Here is a 13,404-nt window from a genome sequence, read left to right on the forward strand (position 1 = left end):
TGTGCTTAGCTGAGGGCACTGCTTAACCCGCTTGGACACATTTTCAACATGCATCCACTATCCCCTATATGGTAAGGAGTTTAGCGTGTCAAAAATGCACCTCCCACCCCCCCCCCCCCCCCCAAACTAATAGTACTCATAACATGCAAATGCATGTTAAGGCTATTAGTCATTAGTGCCTGCCCAAGAGCAGGCATTGGTTTCTCAGCAGCCCAAAAAGAGTTACAAGAAAGCAGAAAATACTGCTTCTAAAACTTGTGTACATTTTCCAAACCCACTGACAGCCACTTCTCCTGGGCCAAGAAGGCACTAGGAGTGTGTAATCGTCCCTAGCACCTTTTAGCACGACCTCTCATTTGCATTGGTTATCACGCATGTAGGAGAGCGGGTGCCGAAACCTGTGTGATAGACAGGCTGTCACAGAGATGTGCTCATGCAGAGATATTAGGCTCTCATACAGAGCACATGTGCTCTCAGACAGGCTCACACACATACAGGGCCTCCTGTTATCTGACCATAATGGGATGAGCTCCACCACAGCCCAATGGACTTCCTATTGGAGGGGAGGTGACAGGAAGTTGTGTGCGGGTACCCGCACACAAAACACAGAACCACAGGCTTCTTTCAGCCACTGGCAGCCTCTTTCCTTGCCACCAGTGGGTTAAGCTTTGCTGGCGGTCTCCCCCTTCAGCCAGTGGTGGCTTCCCTCCTTTTTCAGCTGCCGGAGGATTGAGCTCTGCTGGTGGCCCCTCAGCCTCTCCTGCTACTGCCAGCTCACCACCACCCTGGGTGTGCTGCCCTGTACAAATGCACACCTAGTTGTGCTGGGCTTGTGTAAGTCTCCAGGTGAGTGATCCATCCTTCAGCTTTTCCTAATCTCAAAATGAACCCCCTTTGCTCTATTTTGCTTCAGCCTCATCCCCTCCCCTTCTGTGAGAGTCTGTATTAGGAAGCAGAGTAGACCTTTACATAACTTGCTTTGTCCTTACCCTTTGAGAGGCTCATACTGGGCATGCACAGGAGATATTCATTCTGGATCTGCTGAGCAGCAAAGGGGTTTAGGTGGGTTGGGAGGGGGTTTAGTAGGACACCTCACCAGTAGAAGGCTGAATCTGCAGCTGTTTCTGCAGTTTGGATCAGTTCCCTACCAGAATCCCTTGATTATGCAATGGATTTCACTTTGTCACCAAGCAGTGGGGCAGACTGAGGAATTTGTCTTGCCTTAGTTTGGAGCTCTTGCAAAAAATTCCAATCCTCTATGGGTAAAAAGAGTATTGGATGCTGATTTAGTGAGTATAATAGCTAAGAGTTTGCACCATGGACAAAGACACTGGCTTTGTTATGCTTGTTACAATATTGCCATGCATTTTTCAAGTTTAATTACAATTTTTTCATTTTGTTGAATACTACTGGCTGTTATTTCATGCTCTGCCAACCTATTAACTCTTACAGTGAGACATTGGCATTTGACTGTTTAGCATCCCCACCATTGCACGGAGGATCTTTTCCCCTCCCGAGAACTCCAGCACTTGTGTGAGGTTATGACAGAGCACATCAGGTGTGGGTTGATCTGGGAACTGTGTTGCCCTTTCAGTCTGCCCACTGAAAGGATTTAATGTCATTTTATGTAAGCAGGAAGACTTCCCTAACTGCTCCTGAAATGTTTCCCCCAATCAATATTGGGGTAATGAAGTTGCCCATTGTGCTCACCAATTTGATAGAATTAGGCTCTTGTCTTCAGCTTGGTATGGTAGAGTCCACCCCTCTTCACACAAGGAATTTTACATAGTATTTTGTCTTGCCCATGACATCCTGAATACCACCACTGAGTTAACCTATCACTCTAAAATAAGTTGTATCCCGATATACTCTTGACCAGGTCTTTAGAGTGGAGGCTTATCCCAAAAAGACACTAGTACAGGTTGGTAGCCAAAATATTTATTGCCATTACACAAAAATACAGAGTAAACTGTGACAAGCACCTTCTCAAAAACCATGACCAGTTATAGTAAGTTGTGCTGAGGACAGTTTTGAAGTTAGTACAAAAGAGGTATCAAATTTTAGAAATAAAGTTATTTGCATTAACTTAGTGATTTTAGATCACACTTCTAAGCCCCACTTGTGAATATAGTAAGTGACCAGCTAGGAACATGCTAAGCTATAAGAACAGCAGTCTAACACTGAAGAGCTACAAGCTACTTTTCACAGTTTGAGTAAAAAAAGGAATAAAAGATTTATCCAAGAGGTAGATATGGCTACAGCATTTACAGCAACAGGGTTAAGATCTACATAAACAAGGCAGCATTAAAGCCTGTTAAAAAGGCACTTATGCTTTAAGATCATCCAAAAAACATTTACTTTGAAATCTTGAAGTGAAGAGCAGCCATACATTTCTGCAATGAAAGGAAGCAGTGTATCCTACTCATCCTGTGTTTCCCCACTTAAGGCCTCATTTCCCTCCACAAATATTGTGACCCCCAAATACAAGATTTGATCATTTTTGTCCTTAGGGAATTCCTACAAGTGGGCATTTTGGATGTTCTGCTGAACAATGGAATTACAGTAGATGTCACATTGCCTAGAAGGCTGACCTTGGACATTGTTACATTAGCTGGCTGGCTTCCCCATTACCTGCATGTACTGGGTACTGCACTTGGGGGTTAAAGGAATTCACTAACCACTTGAGTGGTATGGAGAGATAATACCTCACATCATTGAATGAGGTGGTAGAGCTGAAGTTCTGGTAGACATTTCCAGCCATCCTGCTAATATGGTGGGCTTTGTTCTGGATGTTTTGGGTAAAGCCTTGGATGCTAGATATCAAAGTGAGGCTAGTGGTCTGAAGCTGGAGAGACAGGTCCTGGACAATAGCTAGAATTTGTGACTCCATGTACTGAAGGGGGAAAAACAAAAAAAAAAGTTTACAATTGAGATCTGGTAATACAGACAGCTAGTTTGCATGTATGCAGTGCTCAATATTTTATCCAGAAAACCAAGAGATGAAGTAAGACTGCACCTTAAATACTGTGTACAATTCTGGTCACCGCATCTCAGAAAAAGATATAATTGCGATGGAGAAGGTACAGAGAGGGGCTACCAAAATGATAAGGGGAATGGAACAGCTCCCCTATGAGGAAAGACTAAAGAGGTTAGGACTTTTCAGCTTGGAGAAGAGACGGCTGAGGGGGGATATGATAGAGGTGTTTAAAATCATGAGAGGTCTAGAACGGGTAGATGTGAATCGGTTATTTACTCTTTCAGATAATAGAAAGACTAGGGGGCACTCCATGAAGTTAGCATGGGGCACATTTAAAACTAGTCTGAGTTTTTTTTACTCAACGCACAATAAAGCTCTGGAATTTGTTGCCAGAGGATGTGGTTAGTGCAGTTAGTGTAGCTGTGTTTAAAAATGGATTGGATAAGTTCTTGGAGGAGAAGTCCATTACCTGCTATTAAGTTCACTTAGAGAATAGCCACTGCCATTAGCAACAGTAACATGGAATAGACTTAGTTTTTGGGTACTTGTCAGGTTCTTATGGCCTGGATTGGCCACTGTTGGAAACAGGATGCTGGGCTTGATGGACCCTTGGTCTGACCCAGTATGGCATTTTCTGTTCTTATAATATTGCATCTCAATTCTGTTCCAATCTGGATTTAGTGATCAACATTTTCATGTTGGAGGAGAAGTACAGTATAAAGGGAAATATTCCCTAGTATTAGAAGGCAGGCATACAACTGCTGTCAGGAAGCTAAAGCAAAAAGGTTATATTGTGTAACAAGTAGAACATTGTGTCCATCTTCATGTCTTGATTTAAGAAGTTTAGATCCTGTTTGAACACTTCCAATGCATGCTGAATCTGACCTTTTCTGCAGGGGCATGTTAGCTGTAAAATTGATTCTGTAGTCCAATGTGTTTCATCCTTTGATGCCAGGGACTAGTTGGCTGACCTAAATAAGGACCGACTAGCAGGGAGACAGACACCCAAGTAGAAAAGGGTTCCCTCCATGGCTAGCATGTGGGGTTCGAGGGAAGTACATGCCTCTTCAGATTCTGCCAGTCTCAAACTCAGCCACTGCCTAATATCTTAGTTACAAGAATTGTAAGACACTGATTTTTGCCCCCAGAGCAGGGGAGAGGAGCACCCTAAAGTGAAGTCTCATCCCAGAGGATAGTTTAGCTAGGGGCTAAGAGTACTTACATGGATGGCAATGGGGCAGATACTGCCCCATTAAGGGGCCTGGTGCTTGCATAGCCAACAACCCTTTGGGCTTTTTGTTTTAAAGAGCCAAAAGGGCAGTCCAGGGGTCACCATGGCCAGATGTTCATGTTTAGTTTGCCAGCAGTCTGTCCCTGCACCCTGAAGCAGCAGCAGTGCTGTGGGACCTGGAATGGAACTGCTAACAGGACAGGTTTAGGGTAGCAGAGAGGGGCCCACTCCTGACAGTGGTGACCAGGTGGGATCTGGTATGTGTGGCCACAGGGCAGATGCAGTATCAATCTGCCACCGTGTATCAGTGGTTGAGATCTCTGCTCTAGTCCATCACAAGTACTACTTAAAATTCAGTGACAAGACTTTGGTAGCTTACAGAGTCAGACTAAGCATTTGCAGCATGCAGTTGGCTTGCCTTCAACTTAAGCAACTAAAGGTGGCCCAGCTTAATTCTAAGTTGCAGTTTAGGCTACTTTGAGCTTCTACCAGTCTTCTTTACCTACATGGAAGTATCCCAACCTCTTCACTGAATAGTCTTCTCTAGGATCTTAGCCAAGAACTCCTCCCTCCAGTACATGTGTAGCCCGAGTCTGGTCACTAGGTGCTCCTGATAGTTGTGAGCCTTGCAATCCCATTGAAGTGTCTAGAGCTCAGAATTGCCTGTCTTATGAAGTTTTATACTCTGAATAGCCATCACAGCAGCAGAATAAAGGATGCTGCAAGAACTATGCAGCACACATGAGTTCAAGGGAGATTGGGTTAGAATGGCAGGCACAAGCAGCCAGGAAGTTCCAGAATCCAAAAGGCCTTTGTGGTGCATAGTTCTAGCCGTCTCCTATAAGCTAAGTTGTGCTGAGTATTCCTAGATGCACTTTTTTTGCAATAGAAGTGAACTAATAGCCTCATTCACATGCGCGTTGTAGAGGTGCTAATCCCCTTGTTGCATAAGGTTATGGTTAGGGCCTATACAACCTGCATCCAACTGTGGGTTATACAGTGTACTCAGCATTGCATTGGCCTCTGTTAGATGTTTCTTCTCCATTCTATTGGAGTGTGTAGAATTCAAGCCAGGATTAGTATACCTTCTCCTGGTCACCATGGGATATCTAGACATTTAGTTTTAGAGTATTTGAGCTAATCACATTTGCAGCAGACAAGTTTGAATGTTAAAACATGAGCTAAGCCTTGCCATACTGGGGTCAGACCAAAGGTCCATTAAGCCCAGTATCCCATTTCCAACAGTGGCCAATCCATGTCTCAAGTACCTAAACATTAAATAGATCCCATGCTACTAATGCTGGCAACAAGCAGTTGCTCTTCCCTATCAGATTGACTTCTCCAGACCTTTAAAGCCAACTACCCCAACTGCCTTAACCACATCCTCTGGCAATGGATTCCAGAGTTTGTATTGTATGAAAAAGAATTCTGTTTTGAGTGTGCTGCTTGCTTCATTGTATTCCCCCAGGTCCTTGTATCAGAAAGTTAACAGATTCATATTGAATGATTTTGTAGACCTCTAAAATGGAGGTCTTTAGACCAACTCTAGAGTCACCAAGATTACCTTTGTCAAGGTATCTAGACATGACTCACCCCAAATGCTGTCCCGATTGAGTACATTAAAGCTAGACAGTTAGCTATACTAGCTAAGACAGCTACACTGGCATATAGTGTCAGTGTCTCCACTCTGTAGACATTTCCAGTAGTCAAATCTAGCATATCCCAAGATTTTGACACAATGCTGATCACTGAAGATCTAAATAGATTCTTACCAGATAAGTGTTGAGGAGCATGGAGATGGCTCCCTGGCTTCTGCATTTGGCATCTTTGACCCTGGCCAAGACCTTCTCATAAGCTCGCCTGTGAAGCTTGGAAGAAAGTGACCCCAATCTAGTGTAATAGCTTAGTTTCTGGGTTCCAGCTTCAAATCCAACTCCAGTAGCTTCTTTGGCTGTGAAAGAAAGAAATCAAAAGCCTTAATCTAAATTTCTATAGATGAGTTTTGAGGTCTGAAGAGTTTAGTCACCCCCATAAGACAGGATGTCATTGTTAATCTAAAACCTAGACACTGCAATCCTGTTCTCAGATGCAGATTTAGGAGGAAAACCCATAAATACAGTTTATAGATCTTTCTGTATTTCTCAGCCTTTGCTTAATTCCTATTATATTATAGATGGGTACTTACTGGAACAAGACTTTCATACTGGTTTTCTCCTTTAAAAAGAGGTCACTTGCAGCCTCCTGGGGCAGGCAGACTGTTCCCCACCACTACCAGTCATAGGGGAATCTTGTATGCATCTGGTCAAGTACTGCCCTCAGAGTAAGCATGGTCCACTACATCTTTTTTTAATCCACTCACTGGCTTAGATACTCTTTGTATATGGATTTTGTGTTCCCTAGCTGGAGATCATAGTAAAAAAGCCAGGAAGAGGCAACTAGCTGCACTACAGGGAGAAGAGAGGCCAGAAACTAACATGTGGGTAGAAGCTAGGTAAGCAGTAAAGAAGCTTGTGTAGTCTTAGCTTTCCCTTACCTGCTTCCAGTGTCTCTGGGAGATAGTGATCCACAAAAGCATCTGATCTGGACAGCACAGCATCTACCCCAGTGCTCACCATCTGTGCCATGTGGCTTTTCAGAACAGCATTAATGCTGCCAGTCACTGCAGCCTGTGTTATGCCTAAGCTTTCTTGCACAGCTCCCTTGGTCTTGTCCACCATTCCAGTGACTGTATGGGCAACAGATTTTTTTGCACAAGCCATCATGTCTGTAGCATTGGTGATGATCTAAATGAGAGTTAGAAATGTGTCAAAATTGATAGTAAACATCCAGATAGAGATGTTACAATGAGAGCTTTCCAGACCTCTTCTGGTGATCTTAGTTGAGTTTTCAGGATATCCTTATTGAATAAGGATTTTATATACTGGCTCTCCAGTATTTGCAAGTTTATGCTTATTCACATATCTGTCAAGTAAATAAGATGTGCTTAGGAGATCTTGAACTACACAAGGAATTCTGCCTTTGAGTTTTGTTCATCAAGTCTCTCCAGATATTAACTCCATCCACCATTTCCATAAGTGGTGCTAGAATTTTAGTCCTAGCCACATTTCAAGTTACTAGCTTTAAGCCTCAAGGCATTCTTCACAGGAAAGACCATAGATTTGTACAAGATCGTGTTCTAGGTTACTGGTATTTACTCTCAGCCCTCAAAAGCTGCAAACAGGTTGTGTTTTCAGGATAAGAGCATGAAAAGTTAGTATTCAATAGAGGCAGTGTGCGCATGCAAATCTAGTTCATGCGTATCCAGAAGACCCAGTTTGCAGCCGTCAAGGGCTGGGAATGTGTAGCACTGGTCTAGGTCCATATTCAGAGATCACTAAATGCCAGGTTAAGAACTATTGCTCTAGAACAGGTGTCCCCAGACTCAGCCCAAAAGCTGCAGCCTAGTTGGTTCAGGATTTCTACAATGAATATGCAAGAGATTTACAGGCATTACTTTGTTGTATGAAGTTATATTGCTTGCATATAAACATCCTAAAAACTTAGACTGTAGCCTTCAAGGAAAGGAGTTTGGGAACCTCTTTAGGGTCATATACTGTGTTCTACAGGAATCCTATTTGCCTAGATCTAAAGTTCATGGTTAGTTTATTGGGAGCCCATTTGTAAACTGTCTTTGCATTTCAGTCTCCTTTGGGCTTCTCATGCACAATGTTAATCTTGGCCTGCCCTATGGGTAGATTTTAGGCAGCACCCTGAAGTTTACCTTGAGGAAGTCTTCTTGCTGCTGCAGCATCCCTTTTATGCTAAAGGCAGCAGAGCAGTAGCATCGGCACACTTTTCAGTAAAGTCAGTTACCCTGCTTACTACCCAACACATTTGCCATGCTGGGTCAGACCAAGGTTCATGAAGCCCAGCATCCTGACTAACAGTGGCCAGTCCAGGTCCCAAGTACATGGCAAATCCCATAAAGTAGATCTAATTCCCATTACTAGCTTCTAGGGATAGCAATTCCTTAATCTACCTGGCTAATGTGTTGTGAACTTCCTCCAGGAGTGTCTAAGCCTTTTAAACCACTATAAATAGTTGCCTTGATCACATCCTCCCACAATGTTCTAGTGCACTATACTTTCTACACAGTGTTATGAATCAGATTTGTCAGGTTTTTTTGGGGGGGGAGGGGAGAAGGACAGGACACCCTATAATACTAAGTCTTTAATTGTGGTGGTGCACTGGAAAGGTTTTACAGTTCAAAGTCAGGGATGTGAGGCACAAGCAGAAGACTGAACTCTCCAATAGGTTAAGTTTTCTCTGAAGTAGGGGGGGGGGGGTTGTACTGGGATTTTTAGTTTGGAAAGCAATTTTTTTTTTTTTAAGCCTGCCTGGACTGTCTTGTAGCACTTAGTGTTGTATGTACCACTGAGAGCTTCAGGAGGAGTAGCTAGTGGAGGGCTGAAGTCAAATGGTATTAACTGGTAACCTCTCTGCTAAGGAGCATGGGTTCTTATGCCTTCATGCACTCATCTGTCTGTTGTAACTACAGGTTAAAAGCAGCCAGCCAATAAATTATGACAGGGGAAGTCATCTAGTCCAGCATGGGTTGATTCTAACTGGAATTCTCTTCAGTGTTTTGCTGGATATGATTACATGGAGTTCCCAAAACCAAGTCAGTTTTACTGTGTGCTATAACAAAAGCTTGTAGCTTTACTCACAGCTGTCTTGCAAAAGAAAGATCAAATCCCTAGCAGGATGAGTAGCAACATGTAAAGTTCAACCAGAAGTACTAAAGCATTTCATATTTTACGAGTGGGGAGAGGAGTATATGTAGCCCAGAGTGAGACACTTTAAAATGAGACATTGCTAAAAGCAGGAGCATGAAGTTGAGAAATGTTAGTTTCTATTTAAAGCAAGATAGTCTCAAACATATTGGCCTTTCACAGAATGAAAAAACATCTCAACTGCATAATGTACTAGCAGACAAGCCATGTGCTTGGATCTTGCAGATTTACCAAGCCTGCAGAATAAATCCCCCTTTATGCTTCCCAAAAATCCATGGGATGGAAATTCAGTACACAGGAAGAAAGGGGGAATACCTAGCCAGTTCAAGAGACTGGCATTTCCAGATAAAGCCTTAGAGTTAAATCTGCATTGCTAACAGCCCTCCATTCTAACAGAAAGCAAACTAAATGTCCCCTCACCCTTTAACTTTGCCACAAAGCAACTAGCAGAGGATGGCACAAGTATTTCAGATTATGTATTTACACCCTGCATGCATACAGAAAAGAAAGTTCTCTACATCTGGGATCTTTTGACTTAGTCACCCTGATTGTTGTGTATTGTGGAAGGTAGGGCAGTGCACACACTCCCTCAGACATGCATGAGAGCCTGTGTGCATGACAGGCTCTCAGACACAGTCTTCAGGTCATGGTAATAAGTCCATGGCCCCCACCAGCATTCTTATATTGGAGACAGCAGGGAAAGCATTAGGAGTAGCTTAGAGGGAACACTGCCTGCAGCCTCGTTTTTGTCCACCAGTGGGTTGGATATGCCAGCTACTCTGCTGCTGCCACCCGTGCAAGTGCATGGGATGCACACTGGCTTGCACCAGGCCCTGACATTGTGGCAGCTGAATTCTATGGGTCAAGTAGATAGCATAGTAGTCCCAGGCTACAGGTAGCCAGAGTGGTACTTCCCCTACCCCATCCCCCTCAGATTCCCATGTGAACCTAACACTTCCTCTGTAGTGATTGCTGGCAATCAGTGCCATTTTCCAAAACAGCTGTAAACTTCTTTGGGGGGGGGGGGGGGGCAGGGGTGAAGAGAAGGACCAGCACAGCAACTATTTACAAAAATAAAAAGGGTTATACAAAAAAGCAGGAGTATTGTTTCCAGTTCTTCTTAAAGTCTTTAATTTTTTTATTTTTTTTTAGCAGGCAAGACCTCACCTTATCAGTGGTCTGGTGAAGGACGGGCAGCTTCTCTTCAACTTTGTCCAGGCTGATGCAGGCACAGTTATTGGCCAGAGCAACTGCAAGAAAAAAAAAAATGAAACCCTTTCATAAAACTAGTCTGCATGAAGTGTAGTGATATATAGTTGTTCACCACAGTATATGGTAAAATAATGGATAACACCAGCACCTATACCTCATTTCTAAGGTAAATGGCTATTAAAAAAATCTCAAAGCTGCAGTGCAATCATTCACCTCCTATGGAAGAAGCTCAGAGGAGGTCACCAAGTAGCATAGTTATACAGCATAAGCAGTCTTGAAGTTGTGGCTTTGATTTGTGATGTCATGGGGACTGATCTAGAAAGTACTCCTCCCTCCCCCAGTAGGGGACAGGGGAAGAGAGAGCCACCAAGCAAGCATTACTGGCTTTCCTAGAATTGAGGGGGGAATATATAGATAAAGATTCCATGCCACAGTATCCTTCTGAAGTTGGCTCCCCCTCTTATAGAGCAGGGTAGTTTAGCTGGCCAACACCACAGTCTGACAGGTTCTCACTGAATACCAGTGCGTACAGGGAACTTGGAGGGTGGGGGAGAAGCTTACCCAGTGTTCCAAACTAGGATTGTCTGAGGGAAGAGTCATGTAGCCTTAGGTACTAGTTTAGTTTAGATTAAGAGCTTGCATGTGGGGGGAGAGTTGTTAAGTTAGTCAGGTCTTATAAGATAAGAGGTAAACAAGTAATAAGGCAATAGTTTAAGATGGGATTCCCTCCCCCCTTTGGAGTAGATTTAGCTTCAGGAATATCAGATATGAACTTCATGCTCTGTTGGCCTAAGAAAAGCCTGCAAAGATTTAAAAATATTGCTTAGGAGTACCATTAATATATCCTCAGAAGTAGATTAAAAACTGGAATGACATACAGAATAGTCAGTCAAACTGTATTTTGGAATCTCAGTAAAGTTTTAGCTTCCTTTCACAGCTAAAAGACCCTTGATTTGAATTATGTCATTTAAGTCTCCCCTCCCAACTGTCCCACTTCCTTATGATGAGCACAGTGGTCAACAGGGAAGAACAGATCTCAAGGGTTTCTATACGGTTAAAAAAAAAAGTTAGTATTGTTTCCTAAACAGTGAACTTGAATTGACAGCTTTGTAGTAGCATGTGAATTAACAGACACCATGACTTACTTTGTGGCTGCAGTTTCTGGATGATGGGCTTTGCACTGGTGAAGGCCACAGTAGTGATTATCTTCACCCCTTTCTCTGCCACCTCACAGACAGACTTCAGGTGTGGATGGTTCTCTTTTGTGCTGATGTAAGCAGATGACACCAGGTCACAGGTAGAGCTCACCAGGGGCAGGTTAGCCACCCTCATCACCACACTCTGGAACAAGACATTTAACAAGGATTAGCAAACCTAGCAGAACCACAGTAAACTAGAAAAGTGCAGGCAAAAGTCCCTTTATACATACCTGTTGTGGTTCATCTACTACTGAAGCCATCTTGTCTTTAAAGCCTTTAGAGAGAGAAAGTGACAGTTTTGCCAAAAGTTACATTTTGATTAGGTGCCAGAATTTAATATCACCCCATTGCATCCCACTTCTCCTCAGTTCATTTAGTGTAGCATTGCTAGTCAAACAACAAGCTAGTTTAATGATTACAAAGGTGATTGACCATTTAAGAGAAGAGACTTTTTAATCTAGATATACAGTTTCATGAGAGCTCACATACTTAAGACATTATACTTTATTTTCAGTGCACTAGAGAGGCTTCTGGTGTTAAAAGCTATAACAATTATATACCATCACATCCATTGAGAGAACACTGTAGTACACAGTCCATTTTAATCATTTAGTGTTGATAGATGGAATTAGACCATAGAATTATGGCCAAGGAATAGCAAGGATACCCAAACCTATGGCTGCTATTTACTGCTTGTGCTCAGGTAGGGGAAGGGCAGCAAGGCATCAACTGGAATGGAAAGCCATGTCCTGCCCATTTAGGACACCAAGTCTTAAGACCAAAAGCTAAAGTTTGAGTACAAACAAGACAGTTAAGACTGACACTTGAAAGCTAAGGAGAAACACCTCCCAGCTTGAGTACAATTAGCTACCACCAACTCCTAATGAGGCTTCACTGTGGGGTGGAGAGCAGGGGAAGAAATCACTTGGTTTAGTAAGGAGTGATAGGCACTAGCAGATTAGAGCACCCTTCTCCAGCCCTCAGGAAGGAGCAGAACAAGGAAAAGTTTTAGATACATAGAAGTGAAAGTGTAAGCTTTTAGATGTTATGTTGCAAAGTCCTTATTTACCAGAGGTGCCCCACAGACACTAAGTGAAAACTTCATAAATTAGACTAGGGCTTGCATCCTATTGACCATGCACATCAACCCCTACTACTTTAGCCACCAGCTGCACTTGTTTTGTTCAGTCTACCCAAAAAGCAACTTAACACATCTGGCACTTAAACCCAAACCGTGTGGGGTTTTCACTTGATAAATACAGCAGCTCAGGCTCCAAGTCACCACACACTCAGGAGCCTTTAAGAGATACAAAACCAAGCAAGCAAACCATTTTAAGCTGAAGAGAATTTAAAACACATCAGTAAAACAAATACTCCTCTAATTAACCCAGCAGGTAGCATTACCCTTTGTTGCTTACACACCACTCACCCTCTACTCAGAAAGACACCTTCCCTTCCTAATCCATTTCTTCTCTGGGCAGGGAACTTTTCTAGGAAGGGGAAGGGTGGGGCCCAACGTTGGATCGGGCAGTCCCCTCCCCCCTCCCCTGGCTCCTCCCTGGGACTTGTAATTTGTATTGCTTACGTCTTTTTCTGTCCTCCTGCACCTCTCATCCCGTGAGTTAGTTTGTTGTTACGTTTCAGGTCATCTTTCCCTCTTCCCTTATTTTCCCATAGGGAACATAGACTCTTACTCTTTATCATAATAGTACATAAAACCAACCTTCACTTAAAAACTTATCTCAACTAGATACGTTTGTATGTTACACCTTTAAGTCATATAAAGAACTGAGAATTTGGCTCCAGTGTAAATATAAAGCTGCCTCTCAGAGGACAAAACTTTAAAATGACCCCCCCCCCCCCCCCCCCCAGGAATCTTTCAGCCTCACTCCAGGAACTAGCACTGACCCTCCCAGCATAGCTATTTCCAAAAACATAGGTCTCATGAGACTGTTTCCCACCAGGATTATCTTGTCTGCTCCTTCGGACCTTAGCTTGGAGGGTTGTCACCGT

At 43.2% G+C, this 13,404-nt stretch overlaps 1 protein-coding gene across 2 annotated transcripts; it reads right to left on the bottom strand.

Moving 5' to 3' along the window:
• Positions 1-1,922: 1,922 nt before the first annotated feature.
• On the bottom strand, positions 1,923-12,911 carry LOC115094282 (perilipin-2-like). Of its 2 annotated transcripts, none has more exons than XM_029607191.1 (7): positions 12,821-12,911; positions 11,622-11,665; positions 11,338-11,533; positions 10,148-10,230; positions 6,742-6,991; positions 5,981-6,159; positions 1,923-2,893 (listed from the first exon to the last, which is right to left on the bottom strand). In XM_029607191.1, the coding sequence occupies exons 2-7, from the start codon at positions 11,649-11,651 to the stop codon at positions 2,603-2,605; spliced, it is 1,029 nt and encodes a 342-aa protein (XP_029463051.1). In that variant the 5' UTR covers positions 11,652-11,665; positions 12,821-12,911; the 3' UTR covers positions 1,923-2,602. The 2 variants fall into 2 exon arrangements, with proteins under 2 accessions (XP_029463051.1, XP_029463044.1); XM_029607184.1 differs by lacking the exon at positions 12,821-12,911 and adding an exon at positions 11,952-12,006.
• Positions 12,912-13,404: the final 493 nt, after the last annotated feature.

The sequence above is a fragment of the Rhinatrema bivittatum genome, chromosome 1 (genome assembly GCF_901001135.1).
Source record: "Rhinatrema bivittatum chromosome 1, aRhiBiv1.1, whole genome shotgun sequence".
Classification (NCBI taxonomy): domain Eukaryota; kingdom Metazoa; phylum Chordata; class Amphibia; order Gymnophiona; family Rhinatrematidae; genus Rhinatrema; species Rhinatrema bivittatum.

What these genes read in the sequence shown, in the direction of transcription:
- LOC115094282 (XM_029607184.1), bottom strand. Translation starts at nt 12,000, where the DNA reads ATGATTAAAATGGACTGTGTACTACAGTGTTCTCTCAATGGATGTGAT. An exon ending in TTCTCTCAATGGATGTGATG is followed by an intron (nt 11,666 to 11,951) that starts GTATATAATTGT and finishes CTCTCTCTAAAG; the next exon opens with GCTTTAAAGACAAGATGGCT. An exon ending in TGCTCCTCAACACTTATCTG is followed by an intron (nt 2,894 to 5,980) that starts GTAAGAATCTAT and finishes TTCCCCCTTCAG; the next exon opens with TACATGGAGTCACAAATTCT.